Source organism: Pavona decussata, unplaced genomic scaffold (genome assembly GCF_977016875.1).
Source record: "Pavona decussata unplaced genomic scaffold, jaPavDecu1.1 SCAFFOLD_134, whole genome shotgun sequence".
In the NCBI taxonomy this organism is placed as follows: Eukaryota; Metazoa; Cnidaria; class Anthozoa; order Scleractinia; family Agariciidae; genus Pavona; species Pavona decussata.
Genome location: NW_028145547.1, coordinates 2,030,109 through 2,050,891, shown reverse-complemented (window position 1 = coordinate 2,050,891; position 20,783 = coordinate 2,030,109). Strand labels below are relative to the sequence as shown.

Genomic DNA, 20,783 nt, shown 5'->3' with positions numbered 1-20,783 from the left:
TGTACAGGTGTTAGAAGACGTCATTTGGAAACTATGTATTTCTGGGCGCCCAAAATTGGTATGGTGTAAGACTAACTAAGAAAGAATGGATTTTTGTACGCCTTGTCGAGCTAAGTACCGTTTCCATGGCAACGCAGCGAACTATTAAACGTCCATATATTGTAGGTTTCCTTTATTTTTAGAAAATGTACTCATTAGATTTTTTCCATTTTTTGTATCCAGATAAACTCACAAAACACTGACACAGCTGCACTATTTTCATGTAATTTTAACAGACAGATCTCCTGTAAATATTGATTTTGCATTTTAATGTTTTGTGAAGATACCCTCTGTTAGATTTAGGTTTCTCTTTGTAGGCGACTTACGCTTTTAGGGAACTATTTTCATGCCAAATTTTACGAAATTCTAATGAGCGGTTCCTTAGAAAACAGTTCATTTCCACGAAAACAACCAGTCGTAATTTTTTGGTCAAATGCGCATGCGTGGCTCTAATTGGGTTTCATGGCAAAGTTGAAAAGCATGCAAAAGGTCTCGGTGAATGACTTTTTTGCTCGGAAAGAAAAGAAAAAGAGTCCAGAAACAAGAAACTTAGTTATTTAGGATCAAAACTTACCTTTATTATCCATTTCATGTGAAATTGAGGGATCACTTTATCGACCGCCGTATTTACGTACCACAACCCTAGCGCGCGCTTAATAGCATCACTAACAGAATCTGTAAAGCGCGCGCAAACTGTGTTCGGCCACCTTAAACGAGGCTAGCGAGGCTAATTTGAATGCACACAAAAGAATATTAAAATGTCTGCCAGCCATTTCTATACAAGGTCTGTTACCATTGAATTTTAATTTACAAGATCTCGCCATAAATTACACACAAATGTTTGAAAATTGATATATTAAGATGTTTTTTACAATATCAATATGTTATTTCCAAAACACCAGCAAAACGGCTTTAAACTGAGCCGTTATCGTTATTATCAATAACGAATTCTATTGTTCTTGTTTTTCTGATCGAGTTCATAAATTTAATTTAATTTAACAATTGCTAAATTATAGTTATCATTATATCCACGAGGAAGTGCTTGATTCTCGGAGGCTAAACGGCGAACAAACGGCCAGACTTGTGTCACCTTTGGTGTTTAGCTACATCATTATTCGTTATCACTCACAGCTCCCTTAGTTATTCCATGACATCTGATTGTATCACTGCTCGAAACTTCGTCACTAAATTTTCCACCACTGAGATCAAAGCTGTCCACGCTAGAAACCACCAACCAAACATTATCCGGAGATTATACTGTCGGTTTTCTTGTGACTCAATCCGTCTGAAGGTAAAACAACCCACTAGTTGTCCTAGTGTTCTGGGATCTTCCAACACGAGGGTGGCATAAGGGTAGATCGCCCAATAACGGATGTCTCAGATCAGCCCGATAACCGAGTGTGAGAGAAAAATTCAACAGTCCCGTTTCAGCTCAAGAAGGTGACGCCGACACTCTTGGCAAGTTTTTCAGGACGAACAAAATAGCACCCGCTTGGAACTCGCTGATAAACCAGGGCTAAAAAATCATAAGGTAAAGAAGAAAAGCTAAAACAACAAAAAACAAAAAAGGAAAAGATCTCCTAAACCTGCTACGATCAGCATCTTCGTTGAAGGATGCTTTACTTGAGTTATCTGCCGAAGAATCAGATTCTTCACTCTTGAAGAATTTGGAATGAGTCGATGTCAAAACATCTTCGTTGGAAGGTGATGTCGATGGGTCAACTGAGAAAGAGCTAGAAGGGGCTGACTCCAAATGTTCTGTTGTTGGAGCGCTGAAAGTTGCAGTATAAACTTTGCTTCCTCTTGACATTTCTTTGTTGCTTTGACATTCGATGTCCTTTGCTTCCTCGGACAGTGTTTCTTCAGCATCATCTTTCATAATGTCTCCATCCAAACTATAGGGAGATGACTTAACTTGTCTTAGCAATTGATCTGAACTTAATAATCTTGCGGATTTGTGCGTGGTTGTCGGTTCGCTTAAACTGTGAATTCTCCGTGTTGAAACTGGGTGATCCATATAACCCTGGGAGGCTGTTTCAGCTAGATCTAGGCCAACGAAGGATACCTTTGCTTCCTCTGACAGTGTTTCTTGAGAATAATCCTTCATAACATCACCATCTAAAATATAGGGAGATGACTTAGCTTGCCTTAACAATTGATCTGAACTTAATAATCTTGCGGATTTGTGCGTGGTTGTCGGTTCGCTTAAACTGTGAATTCTCCGTGTTGAAATTGGGTGATCCATATAACCTTGGGCGGCTGTTAAATGCGTTGATCCTGATTGTAATACGGGTGGTAAAACAGGTGGTGTGTTTTGCAGAATCTCAGATTGTTCGCTTAGAAGATGTGTATCTGAAGGGATTTCATGTCCCGTTTCAGCAAGATCTAGGCCAACGAAGGATACCTTTGCTTCTCTTGACAGTGTTTCTTGAGCATAATCCTTCATAAAAATATTACCACCCAAATTATAGGGAGATGACTTAACTCGCCTTAACGATTGATCTGAACTTAATAATCTTGCGGATTTGTGCGTGGTTGTCAGTTCGCCTAAACTCTGACTTCTCCGTAATGAAACTGGGTGATGCATATAACCCAGGGGGGCTGTTAGATGAGAAGGTAATCCAGTTTCCATGACATCAAGATCCAACTTAACGTGAGAAGCTTTAAATTGAATTGATGTCGACTTCACAGTCGGTTCTTCCAAGGGTTCGCTATTGCAAGATGAACTACTTGAGCTTTGTAATAGAGGCTGTGGCAAAAAGTCCATTTCTATATCTTCCAAGACAACTTGAGAGCCTGAATCTCTTCCTAAATGGTAAATTTGAGACCGCGTCTTTCTGCGTGTTTCTCCGACAGCGTCAGTCTCTTGTTTATCATCGTTGCTCTTACGATTTTGGGCAATCTTTCTCTTTCTCCTGCCAAAAAGGAACGAAAACAACAATAGCAACAAAAAAGGTTACACACAATGTATAGGAAAGAAACTATTCCTCTATTTTTAAACAGGAACTTCTGGTACAAAAGGGGCCTTCTTTTCCCACCTTTAGCTGTCAATTCAATACTAGCGCAAACAACCGGCAAGCAACAATTTATTTATTTATTTATTCACTACGACATACAAACATAGAAAGTTAAATAACCTGTGTCTTTACTTAGACCGTTAAAAAAAGGGCGTCAACGTACGAGCAAGCTAAACCTATAAACGAAGTAGTACAAAAATTCCCATTCTGAGATTTACTATAGCTTTCAAATGCGCGTTTATTGATTTCTCTAAAACTGGATAGAAAAGAAACAATTTCTGGACATAAGTGATTTGGCTGTTATGTTGTTGTTGTTTTCAGTCATCGCTTCCCCCCTTCCAGATCTAAAGAACACCGTTAGGCTACGCTGTAGTCTCCCTCGCAGCCGTTTTTAGTGTCGTCACGCAAGGCTCCTCCCCACTAAAAACGGCTGCAGGTGGTGCTGTTTTCTTTCATAAACTAGCCTCCCTTCCCATCAAATCTGATCCATTACGCCATTCACAATGCAAGCTACGAAGGAAACTCACAAATTGAAGAGAATGCATCTACAGATGTAAGTAACGCTGTTTATAAAACAGATTTAAAAGACTCAACCACTCTCACTTTGTTATCTTGTACAGCACGCAAGAAGTAGGGAAGACTACTTGCCCGTGGCTGAGGGGTTTCACCCAACACTTGTTAGACGTTCTCGCTACTTTCTTTTGTGCTTGGAAAAAGAACAAAGCCCACTAAAGACTTGCTGTTAAATCATAAGTTTGAATATGAACATTACTGAAAGATAAAACTCACCACATGTATAGACCAAAGACAATTATGGCGGCAACGATGAGCATGCTGCCCACACTCACTCCAGACACTAGAGCAACAGAACTGTCCTTGGCAGCTGTAGTCACGAAATCTGCGATAAATAGTAAACAACGAGTTTTTAGAGCTTATGCTAACGCTAGCAAGTGCATAAATATTGTATCATTTGATTACGATAAAAATCCCAAAAGTAATCGGGAAATAAAGGCAACGTCCTCGGAATGAATCGCTGTTGTCCAACTACATGACCATGCGCACGCAAAGTGTCAGTACTAATGGGATCATGCCTGAGCCCCAGCCTATATCGTTCCTCAAGGTACTGTATTAGGCCCGTTATTGTTTATCGTCTACATAAATGACTTGCCTATGATAGTTCTGCGATGTAGCGTGGATTTATTATTTTTTAGATTCGAGATCTTAATCTACGAACATTATTGGGCAGTGTAATATTACTGTGAATGTGATCACGAAGTGTATACTTTTGTGAAAGAGTTGACGTAATACTTATCAGTATCTTTGAGTGGTCGCTTACGAGAGCTTAAAAGCAAAGGGAAAGACCAGTTGGCAATTCCCAAAAGTCGTCGCGGTCGCTTACGGGATCGGTCGGTTACGAGAGCTTCTGATAACAGAATTTAAGTGACAATTTCAAACGGGTTTTCACAATGGTAGTCGTAACTAGAGCTGGTCGCTTACGAGAGTGGTCGCAAGGAAAGCTTCAACTGTAGTTGGCACGCATCAGAAGCTCGTAGTAACTGAAAACCTTGTAATTGATACCAATAATACGCGATTAGAAATGGTCAACAATTTCAAATGTCTTGGGGTCCTCTTAGACCACACCCTATCCTGGAAGGATCATGAAGAATATATTGGCAATGAGATCTCGTTTAGATTAGGCATGCTGCGTGAAGCGCGTAAGGTTCTTCCGAAAGCCACTTGTCTAATGCTTTATAACACCATAGTTTTGCCGTTGCTGGACTATTGCTCGTCTGTTTGGGACGGCTGTGGTGTGAGGAGCAAGGTTTATCTATAGAAGTAAAACAGACGTGCCGCTTTTATGAGCGAAGGTGGATCTATTAGTGCTGATGAGTTAAAATCAACGCTCAGCTGGCCCTGCCTACAAGCCGGCAGGGAATATGTAAAGAACATTTTAGTCTGCAAGTGCCTCCTTGGTATGGCGCCATCGTACCAATTCTCAGAGTTAAGGCATGCCCATCAAATTCATAGCTATAACACCAGATGTCATGATCTGCTGCGCCTTCCACTTGCAAAAACCGCTAAATATCAGGGGAGTTTTAGAATAAATGTTACTCGGACATACAATGTTTTGCCCCGAATTTAAGATTAAGCTTAAACGCCATCTTAAGCAATAAGACCTGCTACCATTGATATTCTATATGAACTTATAACCTATATGAAACCGTATGTATAGTTTAATATTATGTTTTGTACATTCATATTGCCTGTATATTTTGCGGTTAAATTTGTGTAATATCAGGGCTCCATTTAAAACCTACTATGCTAACCTGGATGCTCCCGTCCTGTATAAATGTTGATTTAAGTAAAATGTAGCAATAAAAATAGTCCGTATCGTTGATGGCCCCATCAGTCAGGTTAGGAATTTTTAAACTTTGCTGCATTGGTAGGCCGAATCTTTACAAAAAAAGGACTCATAAAAAGGCACACAGTTTCGATTTGTAAACATTACACATGGATAGTTTAGACCCACCATAGAACGTCATCCTAACAAGTGCGGTGTCTTGCAGAGAAGAGTCCGTTTGCACTATGTTTTGGGCTTCCACGACAAGGATAATTGAATCATCAGCTGTAACAGTTAACGGCGCCACAAGGAACAGTTCACCAGTCGTTGAATTGATCCAGAACAGCTCCTTGTCATTTCCCTCTGTTATCGTGTAAACCATTACGGCATTTTGGGGGTCAACATCCGCATCTGTTGCCTAAAATTACCATACAAAAATGATAGCTACAACAACTAATTTACGTGACCAAGACGTATTGACCACAGTATCACAATGAATTAATTTGTTAACTAATGGTCAGGTTCAAACGTCTTCCGTGAACTATAAAATCATAGTGAAAGCTCTGGTGTTTCGTGGTCTGGTCAACTGTTTCAGCAATTTTCCTTCTTCCCTTCAATATGAATTGTCAAAGATAGTCACTTTGAGTTGGCCCATAGATTGATTGCATTGTCGCCATGTTGGCGCCAAGACAAAAGAAAATTTGCTCACATATGGTTTGCATAAAAAATGGAAACTTACATTAACTCTTAAGAGCAATCCAGGTTGTGTATACAGGCTCAAGGACAGTGAATACTCTTCTTTAACAAACACTGGAGGATTATCGTTGACGTCTTCAACTAATACGCGCACTTCCACTTGGCAGCTTTCAGACTTTGTATTACCTTGATCGGTTGCCACAACAGTGAAATTGTGACTATCAGCGGTCTCACGATCAAGAGGTATAGCAGTCTTGATTTCGCCAGTTGTTTGATTCAGTTGGAAACTGCAACACAATACACATTACCAATTATAGAGAGCTATTCTGTACTTTGATGTACCAATGAACGCTTATTACACTCAAAAAACCCGGCTACTAAGCACTCTGGTCATTGCGATCAGCAGACAGCAGCCGTCTTAACGGAAGTTGCCATCAAGAAATATTTAATGCCTTATCAAAACACTGGGGAGATTCGAAGACGATGGCAAAAGTGACCCTGCACGTGTATTATGAACTTCGCCACTGTTCCTCGTCATCCTCGACAAAACAACAACGTGAATAACGTGAGCACATGACGGCAATTTTTTTATTTTGTCTAAACTTGAACGCCGTTCATACCAATCCTGTTGCTGGATATTTGGGCTATATTTGCCTTGGATACCAGAGGTTTTTTTCTCGCGCGAGGCGGGAACAATTTAATAAACTATTAAATTATCGAACATTTTTCAAAAATAGTGCATTCCATAATAACAAAACGACCTTCAAATAACCCAAACATCGCGGCTTCAATAAGGTGCCACAGATCACACACTGCATTCATACTAGTCCAGTCATTTTATGAAGAAAATTCGGTCAACCTGCCACTAATTGCAACAGAAGGTATTCCAACGGTTTTAGACTCAGAAATGTATCCTTAATAACATACCAAAAGTCCCAAAAAATCCCATTTGGGGAAGTTACCAAAAAACGGGATTAATTACGAAGCTCTGAGAACCGTTTTACGACGGCATGGGAACGAGGCTGACTTATGCATTTTTTATAACGCTTGTGTAAAGATCTTAAACTTAATAAAATGCAATGAAATTTCGTGTTTAAATGTTCAATTTAATGTGTTCCTAATACTTTAAGTAACAGAAGATATTGTTTTGGTGAAGAAAAGAAAAGCTGTATTAGCGAAACGCTTAATATATTGGTGAAACTTTTAATTTTGCTTTTTTGGGTAGAGTGTTGTTTTGTTTTGTTTTTGTTTTCAAGTTTACACTTGCCGAATTGATTTCGTTTATGTTAAAAAAATTAATTTAATTTAAATATGTTGAACATTATTGTGGGAAAATAAAACGTTGCGGGTTCACTAGAAGTCGGTCTTCAGGTCTTGCAGGAGCTGGCGCCTTCACGGTTACACATGTACATTTGTGAGTGTTTGTGCTTGCCTTGCACGTTTGTAATATTTCCGTCGAGAAAAATGGCTAGTAGACGTGATTCTGCAATATTCAGTTCTGGTAAGACACACTCAAGAGTACTTACAATATTTTTTTAGTTCTTATGACAGTAAATTGAATTAAGTGCACTTTTCGATCAATCCTTCTTCACACTAAACATGTGTCTTCGGAAAGAGTCGAACTGTATGAATAAATAAAACATGCACAAACACCGAGATAATTACAAAGGATACGGACGCGAAAAGCCGATTAATTGCGATTCTTTAGAAAAAGACATTGTACACTTGCGGAATATTTTCAATCAGATTTCTGGTGTTTATGCGACGGAAAAACATGCAAGAACACATCACGTGTCCAGTGTACGAGATTCTGATGTCAAATATTCTTACAAAGCATTTTCGTAAAAACAAAGTAATTTGATAAACATTTCTCAATTAAAAACTTTAGATATCAAAGCCATTAGTTAACTACAACAAGTTAGGGGTTGCAGCTGTGCTGAAAAGCGCCCAGCCACCACGTTTTATTTTCCCGTACAATTTGTGGTCAGTAATTATTTTTCCCGCGAAACTCCCAACCGGATTGAATTCCGCGGGAAATTGCATACAGACAAATGTAAATAGAAAAATTAGAAAGAAGCAGTACGACTTCTTGCATAATCATGTCGTTAAACCTGTGCTAGCTAAATTGTCTGCCCCAAAAAATAAATTTCTGATTGTTTTTTTTTTTTTGGTTTGTTTTTTGTTTTTTTACACAAAAATTTTTCGAAAAACATAATATTTTCTAGCATATTTCATTGAACAAAAATTGCATCGAAAACCGCGACAAGGTCTATTAAGTATGCTTGGTACATTCCAAGTTGCATCCTAATTATTTTTTAGACCATCAAGAATCCTAAAATGGATGACGAAATCACTTGCGCAATTTGCCAAAAATCACTTGATAACGTAAAAGACGTCGTAACTCTTCGTGAGAAGGGAAGGGAGGGTATTAACCGGGCAAGCACAGAGCGCTATGACATCATTCAACCTGCTACGGTCAAAAGGTACACCAAACATACCGCCGCACATACTGCCACCCAACTTACATCACCAGAGCTAAGAAACAGGAGAGTAACATTTCACAATTATCAAGTAGCCGCCGCTCTTTTGATCGCAAGACTGAAAAGTCCTTCAACTTTAAAACTGACTGTTTATTCTGTGAAACGAAAGTTGATTTGGAGGAACCTGAAAAGAGAAGACAAGGGGGTGTGTTCAGGGTGACAACCCTCGAAACTAAAGATACTGTGTAACAATCCTGTTCCGAAAGGAAAAATGAGTGGGCAGAAGTAGTACATGTTCATGATTTGCCAGCGGCCGATGCCATTTATCATCAGGCGTGCAGCGTGAACTTCAGGACTAAAAAGCAAATCCCAATGCTATTTGCCTCAGAACATCCTGGTCTTAAGAAAAGAAAAATTGGACGAATTTTACGAAAACCCGTCAAATCAGGTGCGTACCCATGGGAGGGTTCCAGGGGTTCCGGAACCCCCCTAAACGAAACCAGCTTTTGCACGCAGTTATAGAAAAGGAGGCTGCCGATACAAAGAAAACAACGCTTTTGAGTCTACACGATGGGTCGAAAGGCATGAAGCATACGAGGCATTATTTGACATGTTACCTTCTATCGTCAAGACACTTGAGGCCATCTCCCATGAACGACTGTTCCAAATCCAGTACAGCAACACTACATGGAACTGGAATAGTGAAAGTCGAAATCAAGCGTGTTCGCTTTTAAATGCCGTATTGAGGTTTCCCTTCCTCATCACTCAAGTTACTGCTATGAAGCACTTATTGTTCGTAAAGCCCTGAGCATTAGGCTACAGAAACACGACATTGATGTGTACGAGGCATACCGCAAAGTTGATGACCTCAAAGGCGACCTCAAGCTATCCTGAGAGCAGATTGGCACCCAGTTTTAACAATGGCTTGAGACAGCTGCTACTCTTGCAAGAAAAGTCGGCATCGAACCCTCTATTCCAAGGCCGACAGGAGCATCGCAGTAACGTGCGTGGGACGTGGAGGCAACGACGCCCGGAGAGTATTTCAAGAGGGCCCTTGCAATTCCCTTGCTAGATCACTTAGCTACCTAGAAGGACTACTGTCTCGATCAGCTCAAAGATGCACTTCAGTTTTATCGCCTCAGGTCACCGACTTTGAACTCCTCCGTTGCGCCGAAAATAGCTGCAATCTTCACTACACAACGCGGTTAAAGCTCTGGCTAAATGCGAACATGATTTCTATCCCAACACTCACAAGTTGTTACGATTCCCCTGCACGCTAGTAACCTCTTCAGAATGCCAATCTTTTAGTACTCTACGCCGATTGTAGGCTTACTTACGGGCAACCATGTATAGTGAACGAGAGTTTTTCCTTGCTCTCATAAACATCCAGTATGACCAGGATGTTGACGTTGATGTTGTCATTGAAATTTTGCTCAAAAACACCCGCGACGCGTGTTTCTCGCTGACCTTCTGTCTACTGATTGAGAAATAATAACAGAATCCTAAAAAAAAACTGTAAAAGAGCAGAACGTACTAGTTGACATGTCAAGAAATGCTTCTTCTAGTGACACGCGTATGCCTTATGAACGGCTGTATAATTGAACTTCCTTGAGTGACAGATTTCCGACGAGTTAGAAATTGAAACGTGCGTACGTACGTGTGAAATTTTCCTAGATAGTATTGCGAAAGCCTATTTTATTTTTGTCACACATATCTTGTTTATCAGTATCATTGAAAACGAGTTGTACCTAGTAGCTGGGTACTGTTGGACGATAATGAAATGTTATAGGATTTCTTTAGTACAGACCTTTCTGAGTGAAAATTTGAAATACTGTATGGCTTTGAGCTTAATTGAGCTTACACACGTATTAAGTAAAGTTATTTACAAGGTGAAAGTTCACAGAAGTATCTGAAGTAAAATTGATGAAATTTGGATGAATTGAGTGCATTTCTGGAGATAAATAAGCAGAATAAAACCAACTTCTGTTTTTTAGCCTCGTTTCCATGATGCACCAAATCGGGAGTTATTAGTCATTAAAATTTTGACATGTTCCCGTGCTTGGATCCTTTGGGACTTTTAGTATGTTTATCTAGATACCATTCCTTAATGATTGGCGAAGAGAAACCTTCTGTTGCAATTAGTGGCAGGTCCAGCCACAAAATGACTGGACTATACGTTTAGAAAACGATTTATCAACACAAAACACTGGTCAAGAGACACTGAGCGGCTGAGTGAAGCAACATACGTTGAAGACTTACAAACTAGTATCTTGTTGTTTTTCAAAAGAGTAAGCCACCCTGGCATCCAGTCCTTCATGGTCATGATTACTGGCCTGGTGGACCATCAAAAAAAAATAAAATTAGACCAATAAACTAACTGTCACACAAAAAAAAACAAACATAGGGACTTGCGTTCGCGAAAAGGACATTACAAGGTTCCCTTTCCCGATTTTGAGGACAAACCAACTTAAAGGAAAGGGCATTTAAGTTCGCGTGACAAACATTATTTTCCACACCTGAGAGCAAAAGAAATGTTGGACGACGTTGAAGTAAACTGCGATCAGGCGTTTTCTTTCTTTCTTTCTTTCTTTCTTTCTTTCCTTCTTCATTTTTTTTATGTAGGAAGGGAGGTTATGATCGCAAGTTACTGTTGAAGAGGATGTTTTCAGTGCAATAACTGCAGAAATTCTCGCGCGCTCATTGGCTAATTTTCATCGTCGATAAGCGGACTATGCGATGTTGACGCAACAAAAGGGAAAAGGGAATTTGAAAACGACCAAATGTCACATTGCAACCAATAGGAAGTCCCCCTTTCTTCCATTATCCAATCAGAGAGCGAGTCATTTTTTTTTTATTATTTTGGCCGATTCAGATTCATTTTTTTTGTCCGTCCTCCCTGCTTGTTACAGTAAAAAAAATTGACGTCATTTTTTCATGCGTCTTTCCTGTTATTGAACATGAATTTCGTCAAAACATTGTCGAGGTAACCGTGGATCCACGAGGCGTAGTGGATCCACAGCTACTTTGACAATGTTATGACGAATTTCATAATAAATAACAGGGCAGACGCATGGAAAAACGACGTCAATTTGTTAAGTTGATGGAACTCAAACCTTTTTCAACATCATCCAACATCATGCAAAATCGTGGCCAAACGAGTTGAACATGTTGGATTCAACAATATAGGACGATGTTGAATCAACCTGTTGCATCCGTCTGGCCGGGCCTTAAGTTTATTCGTGCATCCCCTAAGTTGGCGCCGAGAGAATGTTTTTGCTCGGTGTTTCACGGCTATTATCGACTTTTTTGATTGGCTTGACAATGTCACTAGCAAGGCATGGTCAATGGCAAGATGAATGCAGATACCTTGACGAAGCCAACACTGAGGCCTCCTTCTCCTTCCTTCACACTGAACGTGTACCCGTTGGGCTGTTCAAACTTTAGATTAAGGACGATTTCTGTCACTTTCACTGTCACCAACGCCACATCTAACTGAGGAACGTCTGATACACTGGCTGACACAGCAATCTGTTGAACAGAATAACGTGTCCAATATACTAAACTAAAAAAACATTTCACGGACATTTGACAGTATCTAGGTGTTGCTCTTGATGAAGATTTATCACACGAGGCGCATGTTAAGTATATTATTGCCTAAGGAAGAAAAAGAGTGGGAATGTTGGGCCGCCTGCGGAAAGACTTGACAGTAGCTGCAACCAACGCTCTGTACAGCTCAATAATTGTTTACTGCGATAGTGTTTGGTCCTCCTGTAACAAATGCGATACAGATCGTCTTAAACGCCTACGAAAAACAACAAAACTGAACCCTTTGAAAGAAATGTTCCAGCGGACCCAATTATGAATTTAGGAACCTATCTTTCAAACGATAGAGACAAAAATAACAATTTGAATTTTTTTCTAAAAATTCAAAAGATGGAAACTAAATTAAATATCTGGTTGTCACGAGACCTTACACTCATGGGAAGAACCCTGATAGCAAAAACTCGGAGTCTCTAAATTGGTGTATGCAGCCTCAATGCTAACTGTTCCTCAAGAAGTTATTAAAGGAGTCCACAACAAGCTCTTTCACTTTTTATGGAAAAACAATAAAGATAAAATAAAATAAAAAATTCTTAAACACCTACAAGGTTAAGCGGCCAGAACTGCGTCAACAGAGAGATTTAGAATCGCGTTTTACGGCAAACTGCAAACGTGAGATTCTGGAACACGAACAAGAGCCCCTTGTGACAGCTAAGCATTGGACAGATGGGAGAAAGTTAGCCCATTGATTTGCATTCTTTTATACAATGAACGGTGTAAAACGCACGTTGTGATTGGTGGAACGGAGTTTGTGATTAGAGTATAGGCGCACGATTGACGTCATCGAGTGGTGTGACCGGCGCACGTGATCATAGTCTAGAGTCCAGCCAGAGTGACTGGTCAACAAAGTTTTGCAAACTGTTTTGGCGAGTAGCGGACAAACATGGGCAAATTTTCCCAAGAAAGAAAAACTGTCCGATGAATAATTGGACAAAGGCCGTTGAGAGTGACCTCAACCAGGTTAAAAAAGTTATAACTTTGTTGTAACGTGAAAAGGAAGGAAATATTTGTCCAAATTTGTCGCCGAAAGAAATCTGCTAATGGCCAGTAATCTATCACAAATCACAGTGAAGCGACTGACGTGCTGTAATATTTTTGGGGCAGAAATCCCTTCTGGAATAAAGGTTAGTTGTGAAAATATTGTTAGTGAAATTCTTTCAGATTATACTCTAATGTAGAGAATCACGACTGCGTGTTTGTATAAATGGTCTTAAAGTTTGTTGAAAGTTTTTGACTCGGCTCAGTCAACGTGATGCTCCGTGAAATGTGGTAAAAAATCTTGGTTATTGTATAAAACAAATAGATTTCATTTTGCCGTGGGTCTGTATTCTGATAACGCACAGAGGACGTCAAAACGAGGTAAGAACATCAGTCACACTACCCACCTGCGGCTCGTAGCGTACTTCTTCGTTTTCACCACGTTTTGACGTCATCTGTGCGTTATCAGACTACAGACCCATAGCAAAATGGAATCTATTTGTTGAATATACTCTCTCTGTTTTTTTAAAAATTTTTATTTATTTATTTTTTTTTTATGAGAACCATTTTTTAAGAACTTTGAGGCTGGGATAAACTCAAATTTAAGAACATAGTCAGAACATTACCCAGGCTGACTGAGAGTCAGTTAAGAACATTTTCAGTTTGGCCAAATGTGTGTTTTTTTTAATGAACAGTGTAAATACAGACAAAAAAATACATGTAAAACTTCAATATTTCTCTTGTGTTGCATGCTCAGAGTAAATATTGAGAAAAGAGCGTTTTCATTCACGTGACTACCGGCCATATTGGTTTACTGAAACAAAAGAAAGTATTTGCATAAAAATAGAGTTCAATTCCCAGAGGTTTAGTTTGGGACACCAACATGGCTGCCATTTCTTTGTTTTGGGACACCAACATGGCCGCCATGATGTCATGTGAAAACACTCTATAAACTGACTAACTATAAAAACCAAGAAAACATAAAGAAAAAAAGAAAAAGCTCATGAACATGCAATTATTGCAAGGACCAACCTTTAACACGTGAACTGACACGTCCTCTTCAGTTATGTTTCGTCCAATTCTCAGCACGCCATGGAAATCAATGGAGAACAGCGTCGAATTGCAGTCCACAATATAAAAGGAAACGTTCGACTGAAACAAAAAAAACAACAATAAATAAACAAATACCGCGACGATACATGGGCGAGCACTCAAGGGCCAATAACACAAAGGAAAACTATACACACTGCAAGAACCAGGCCTTACTTCATGATACCTTTAAGTTCAACATCCATGATACAAATTTCATGCTTCTAAACTATACTTTTATCAAGGTCAAACAAGAGAAATAACGAGAGTTGACGAGAGTTCATACTTTCACACATCAATTTGATGCGATGTTTGGCGCACTTTTGTCGCGGTCGTGCTTGCTTGCGATGAGAATCGCAAGTGTAAACTAGTGGCGATTTCAGTGAAATCTGGGCGCGATTGGATTGCAATATTTGCTGTGATTTGCTGCAATTTTCCTAAAATCGACGCCAAGTTGCGTGGAGTTTCGAACATGTTTAAACCTGTGGAAATCGCCATGAAATTCGCCACTAGTTTGCACTTCCTATTTTCATTGCGAACCCTAGCGCGACAACAAAATAGCACATAAAATCAGCTGTGTATAAACGAGCCTTTCAGAGAGACGCATGAGTTCAAAACCGTCTGCGAATCCAATAGCAAAAGTTGCCAATAATGAAAGTTGCAGCTGAAACAAGACTGAGAGTTTGAAATCAAGTTTACTCGTTCTCAATCGATACAGTTTGATAAAAGAGAAAAACTGATTTACTCTGATCTCATTCACAAACAACAACAACAACAAGAATAAATGACTACTGTATTCATCTTGGCCCAGTTGATCAAACAGTGGATAACTTTATCCAGCGGAGAAGTCGCTATCCAGTGAATGGAATGTATTGGTTGGAGTACTGTACACTTTTATCCACTGAATAACGATTTATCCACCGGATAGAGTTATTCGCTGTTTGAACGACTGGGGCCAGAGCAACAAGTCCCGTAAGCCAACAGCTAAGGTTATCGTTTTATAAAAAGTAGGGTTATGAACTAACTTACCTTATTCCCAGGTGTCAGTGCGAGCTGCAGAACAGCGTAACCGACAGGAGCTTTTCTACTAATGTTTTGTTGGTAAATATGCTGAGACAACAAAGTTCCGTTTCGAGCCATGTGAAGTCCTTCCGAATTAATAGAATTATAGCAACTTTCCTGAATTGTAGGATCACTTAGGTTACCAATACAATACGTCACACAATACTGTGAAAGGAAAATAAAGTGTAACAATAAATGTAGGCAGTGTCGACTGGCTAAATTAATGAAAAGGTTAAATGATTTAATAATTTTAATTAAGTTATAAAATAATTTAATAGTTACTGACTAAAAATTAGACAAGAGGAAAACAACAAAAGCTAAGAATATATAAAGTTCTTACCAAAGTTTCCACCTGCAATTTGTTCTGTTTGTTGACCGCCATCAGAAATGTGCCAATAGATGATGTGTTGCTCTACAAGGAGTAAGATAAGCGACCAAATTAAGTTAAATTAATCCATTTGTTTATAAACACCAAAAAAACTGAATGATGTGCAGAGCAGTCTCCAGTATCTGTCAAATTTACTCTGGGTACCTCCCAATCTCGTACTCAGAGTCCTCAGGCTTTTTGGTCAGCAGATGGGTGCCAGGAGAGACTCTGGGGACTTTGAAAAAAATTTAATATTTTGATTCGCTGCTCCGTCATTTGACAAAACATTAATGGTATCAAAAACATGCCTAGGCGTTGGTGAACGAGGTATGATGATTTTGTTGACATTCATTACACCCTGATAAAAACACCCCAAATTGATACCATTATTTTTGTATAAACTGATAAAGAGTAGTTGTATTGATCCATTAAGACCATCCACCTTAAGGTGATTTTTGGGAAGTTTTGGACAGCCATTAATCCACTGAATGGAAAAAGGTGGCAGCTGTCATTTTATCAGAATACCTTGCAAACCTAACACAGCTAACACTGAATAGGCACATAGAAAGCCAGATTTTTTTTTAGCGAAATTCATCCCTGTACCAATGCTACCTACCGTATGCTAGGTTTGAGGTTATTGGAACATTTCTGTGCATTTTAATGAACATCTTCAGGGTTTTCTTACTAAGAATTGTTGGGTCCCTCACCCCCCTCCCCCCAAGGAATTTCCAATTTCTCCCATGGAGGTACAGATATTTTATGGAGTGAAGGCACCCATTACTTGTACAAAGTTGAAAACATTTTAGTATGGAATTATATCTTTATTATTTTTGCACAAATTTACAGTTACTGTAAAATACCTTAACCCTTTAAGCCCAACAGTGATCAGCATCAAATTTCTCCTTGTAAAATCAATGCTTATTCAACCCCTGATGTCATGAGAATTGAGGATATGATCAGCCAAGGTGAATTTTCTTGATATTTTAATAACTTCTCTTCAGTACTTTAATAAGAAAAGTATGCGGACAAGATAGGAGAATTTGTTCGTTGATACTTACTTACTTACTTACTTATCCTCTTTGGGCCCACGTGGACTCTTAAGGCCGGTCGGTTTCCGTAATCGGACATTTTTTTATAAGGTGCGGGGATTAGCCGCACGCCCAACCCCCAACCTGGAGGACCAGTGACTACCCTTTAGTCTGGCCTCTACCCTTCGACCTGCCCGCCAAGGTTGAACCTGCTGGAGGAAGATCTCCGACGGTATAGCTCTCAGGGTCATCGAGGCACGCAAGCTCCCCCACCACAACAAGGCGGTTCGTTGATATTAGAGTTTAAAGAGTTAAAGTTGGAACAATGTGGAAACTTCCTATGAGATGCATACCAGTGTATATTTTGAATAGCTACATACTTTTTTGATTGGGAAACCACAGTGATTGTTTACAAGACTAGGACTATTTCTCCTCTGAGAAATAGCCTCAAAACAAAAACCAGAATGTTCTATTCATGCATGCACTAATGACACATGAAATTAAGCACAGCGAGGATGTTCAATTAAACTATGCATAATCATAATACCTGACAGCAGTGTAATATAGTCACAGCAAACTTGGTAACTTTAAATGAGTATTTAATCAGTTGCTTGTATTCTTACCTCAGTTAGATTTATGGATATCTTGTTGTACAGCATTCCTGATTGGTTGTTTAGAGCAAAATATGGGTTGAAAGTAGAATTTTCTTGTACATGTAAGATGTGCATATTGTTGATGTTGAAATCAATTGAAGACCCTACAAAAAATGAAAAAAAAAAAAAAAAAAACTGTCATGAAACACTCTAACGGTTAAACTTATGAATCAGTCTTTAAAGACCGGCCTGTATATTATCCTTTGTTTAACACATTTTGATCAATTTCCAAATCAGACATTGAGAACAGTCCTTTCCTGGACATTATAATAATTATAATGTCCAGGAAAGGTCTGTGCTCAAGGTAAATTGGAAAGGTTCTCAAAAGCTCTTTGTGAGTATCCTGTGAGCACACTCCCCTGAAAATCAGCTGACCAATAAAAATTCAACATTGTCATTGAATATTTATTGGTTAGCTGATCTTTAGGGGAGTGCATGTGCACAATAATTATTGACAGAAGACTCACAAAGAACTTGCAAGATCCTTTCCACTTCATTCATTTTCCATCACAAATTCAGTCTACCTTAATATAGTATTACTTCATTAAAGAAAGAGAGGTTCAAGATTAAATGTGACATTACTTTATGTTACTTTATTTGTAAACATTAGGCACTTCCCATAGTTTTGCTTCTCTCCACTTTAACATACCATCATAGGTGTCAAAATATAAATAAGCAATTCAAGTGCTGGGGCCCAGTTGCGTGAAGATAAGTGGGTCTTTTCTACAGTCATTCCCTGTTTTCACTGTGTTCCTCAGTAAAAAAAGAGTTTTGATAGAAACAACAACAAGATATCAAATGTGAATAAGCTTTTTATGTAACTGGACACCAATGAACATTAACAATTTTTCATTTCACCTAAATGGCCAAAATATTTGTTCACTTGCTAAAGCTTCTTGTCTTTTGTTGCATAAAGTAAAACAAAAAGTAATTGGTTTCAATTTGTCAACGAGCCCCATTTTTCTGTCCTCTGCACTCAATCATTTTAGGTTTGAAAAAGTGGCAGGCCTTAGAAGGTGACTTTACCGTCCAAATTGTGTAAAATTGTACCCAATTGTACATGGTAAAATACAATAATAGCATCAAAGTTTCATAACTTACAGAAACTCAGTCCTATGTATAGAGTTTTAAATACACAGCGTACTGATCACTGACAAATTACTGATGTTGAGAATGACAATTTTGGTGGGGTGCAATAAGTATGTTACATTTGTCAAAGAGCTCATGCAACAAAATTAATTTGTTTTCTGTATAAATCATGTTCACTGTGGTACAGAGGCATATATTTGTTACAAAGACAATAAAACAAATAATTTCACCACACACATTAAGTGCAAAACCTACATTCTGTGAAGTTGTCACAAAATGACTCACGAACATCTAATTAAACAATGAGCAATCAACTATCCAGAGCAAATTCATTTTAAATTTGCTAATCAACTCTTCAAGCTCAAATTCAGACGTTAAAAAAAATGTAAATGGTTCTGGATCTAACAGTCGAGCCAATGAAAGCCTACAGGATTACATTTACAGTTACTTACAGTCATTGTAACCCTGTATTATTTAATTTTCCTGGATACAAACAATAGCCAGTTAAACCCTGAAGGAACTATTTCAGAAAGTGGAAATAACTGATAAATCACTGCAAGTCAAAGTGCAATTTGTGATCTGAATACTCTGAAAACGATATGGAAATGTGACAGCAAACATCCGCAAAGTTGGATGTACATAATAACTACAAGTTAGCTTAGACATTTTGCTGAAGGGCTCAGCATTAAAATCATGCCTTCCCTTTAGGAAAAAAAAGTAGGCTGCAATCCTCGAGAAGAAAACACCATTGCTCTCGACATTTTTTGTGCGCTTATTTTTTAGCTTACTTCTACTTAATAGCTGAAGCGTAGTTCGTAACTTAAAAACGTCGCTAAAAGCTTCAACAGCCATTTCAGTGCAAGGACTTGCGAAATGCAATAAGCTTAATTACACCAGTAAGCTTATCTTATTTGTTATCTTAGAGGTAAGCTTATTTCAGTGTTATTTGTTGTCAAATGGCCGTTTCGAGAGACATGGCGACAGTTCTGATTATCTGAAATACGAGACTCAAACGACGAGGTAAGAAGTTCATCAACAACCAAGTTAGTGACAGACAGGCAATGTATCTTAACCATGAAATCTTAAGAAACTGTCTCTCATTTACACTAACTGACAGCCATTTAATACGATTAATGCTATATTCACAACGCCAAAAAGTGGTTTGAGAAACTCACCTTGTAAAAGTGACCCAGAAACGACGAGTTCGTGATTTTCAATCGAGATATTACGCGGATCAGCCGGTAGACCTGAAGCAATTAGAAACGACCAAGTTAAACTGTAAATGGGAACTAAGAAACCGCACAGATTTTAATGAAATAAGCTCAAGCATAATTTTAACACTGAATTTCGCAAACGTTACAAAAGCCTGCAACAGGATATGAAGCTTGATATTTTTAAGCGTAAGCTAACTTGAAACAATGTAAGGACAATAAGAGTTTGCTTTCTGCTGGTAATCTTAAATCAGAACATCTAACCATGTTTGGTCCTCATGATAACAAACACCAAAATCTTGTCCAAGCGCCAAACAAATCAATTCAAGGCAAGACGAAAATTTAAAGTGAAGCTTACCTTGAAAAAGAGTGGAGTTTAATTCCAAGAGAAATAGTGCTACGATCGCCGCAGGGCAACCCAAAACCATAACAGCATCACGAAACAATGTTATCTTTACGAACACACTACATTTCAAAGCGTGTTTTTCACCCCATCTTGAACTACTCTTCAGAAAACTACTCCGTACAAAATATTCAAACGTTTGAAATCGAGACGGTTTTACAACCACTGACGTCAGTCAAGTTCGAGCGCAAGTTTGTTTGCGTTTTTACGCTTGTATCAGAAACGGAAAAATGGTACTTTTTTCCGGATTTCACAAGGATATACCTCGAAAAGGCCAGCTGCCCCGTTTTAAACTTTTCTTTCAATTCTTTTTCGTATTTTGGAAGGAGACCATTAGATGTTTTTCACGCTCGGTCGCTCACGCTCAATTTCCAAATTCAAATTCATGGCCCGTGACGCAAGCAAATGCTTCGGATTTGGTCGGGAAGGTTTCGTTAGCTTATGAATACAAATCGAAGAAAACTCGTGCGTGTGAAAACATATGCTGGGTGGAAGAAAATTTCAAAATCTGTTGCTTCCTGCTTCAGTGCCTTTTTGTTTCTCAGTTACAAATTTCAGAGAAATCTTTCTCAAAGAGGAAGCGAGTTGCGAAATACTTCAGTAGCTCATTTCTGCGGAAAGCGGGCGCGTTTACTGGACTAGAAAAGCGAAAAAATTTAAAACCCCAAATACCACAGTTGCATTTTAGCCAATTCAAGAACAAATTTTTATTCGATTATTCTACAAAAGA

The 20,783-nt window shown here is 38.8% G+C and overlaps 1 protein-coding gene and 1 long non-coding RNA gene across 2 annotated transcripts; both read right to left on the bottom strand.

Annotated features, from left to right (window-relative positions):
* Window positions 1-877: 877 nt before the first annotated feature.
* On the bottom strand, window positions 878-20,767 carry LOC146467669 (uncharacterized). Its single transcript, XM_085125169.1, has 12 exons — window positions 20,009-20,767; window positions 19,615-19,686; window positions 17,321-17,454; window positions 15,643-15,714; window positions 15,270-15,467; window positions 14,184-14,303; window positions 11,940-12,101; window positions 10,833-10,906; window positions 6,137-6,380; window positions 5,587-5,815; window positions 3,846-3,954; window positions 878-2,954 (listed from the first exon to the last, which is right to left on the bottom strand). Exons 1-12 carry the CDS (start codon window positions 20,076-20,078, stop codon window positions 1,556-1,558), a joined length of 2,883 nt encoding a protein of 960 aa, XP_084981295.1. The 5' UTR covers window positions 20,079-20,767; the 3' UTR covers window positions 878-1,555.
* LOC146467670 (uncharacterized) lies at window positions 8,309-10,571 on the bottom strand. The gene is made up of 2 exons (XR_014867663.1): window positions 9,394-10,571; window positions 8,309-9,349 (listed from the first exon to the last, which is right to left on the bottom strand). It is a non-coding gene; the product is annotated as an uncharacterized LOC146467670 (long non-coding RNA).
* Window positions 20,768-20,783: the final 16 nt, after the last annotated feature.

Excerpts from the sequence above, each read along its gene's own strand:
- LOC146467669 (XM_085125169.1), bottom strand. The coding sequence starts at position 20,078 with ATGGTTTTGGGTTGCCCTGCGGCGATCGTAGCACTATTTCTCTTGGAA. Across the intron at positions 12,102-14,183 it reads TGTCAGTTCACGTGTTAAAG|ATTGCTGTGTCAGCCAGTGT; the intron begins GTTGGTCCTTGC and ends TCTGTTCAACAG. Across the intron at positions 2,955-3,845 it reads GTCTTTGGTCTATACATGTG|GAGAAAGAGAAAGATTGCCC; the intron begins GTGAGTTTTATC and ends CCTTTTTGGCAG.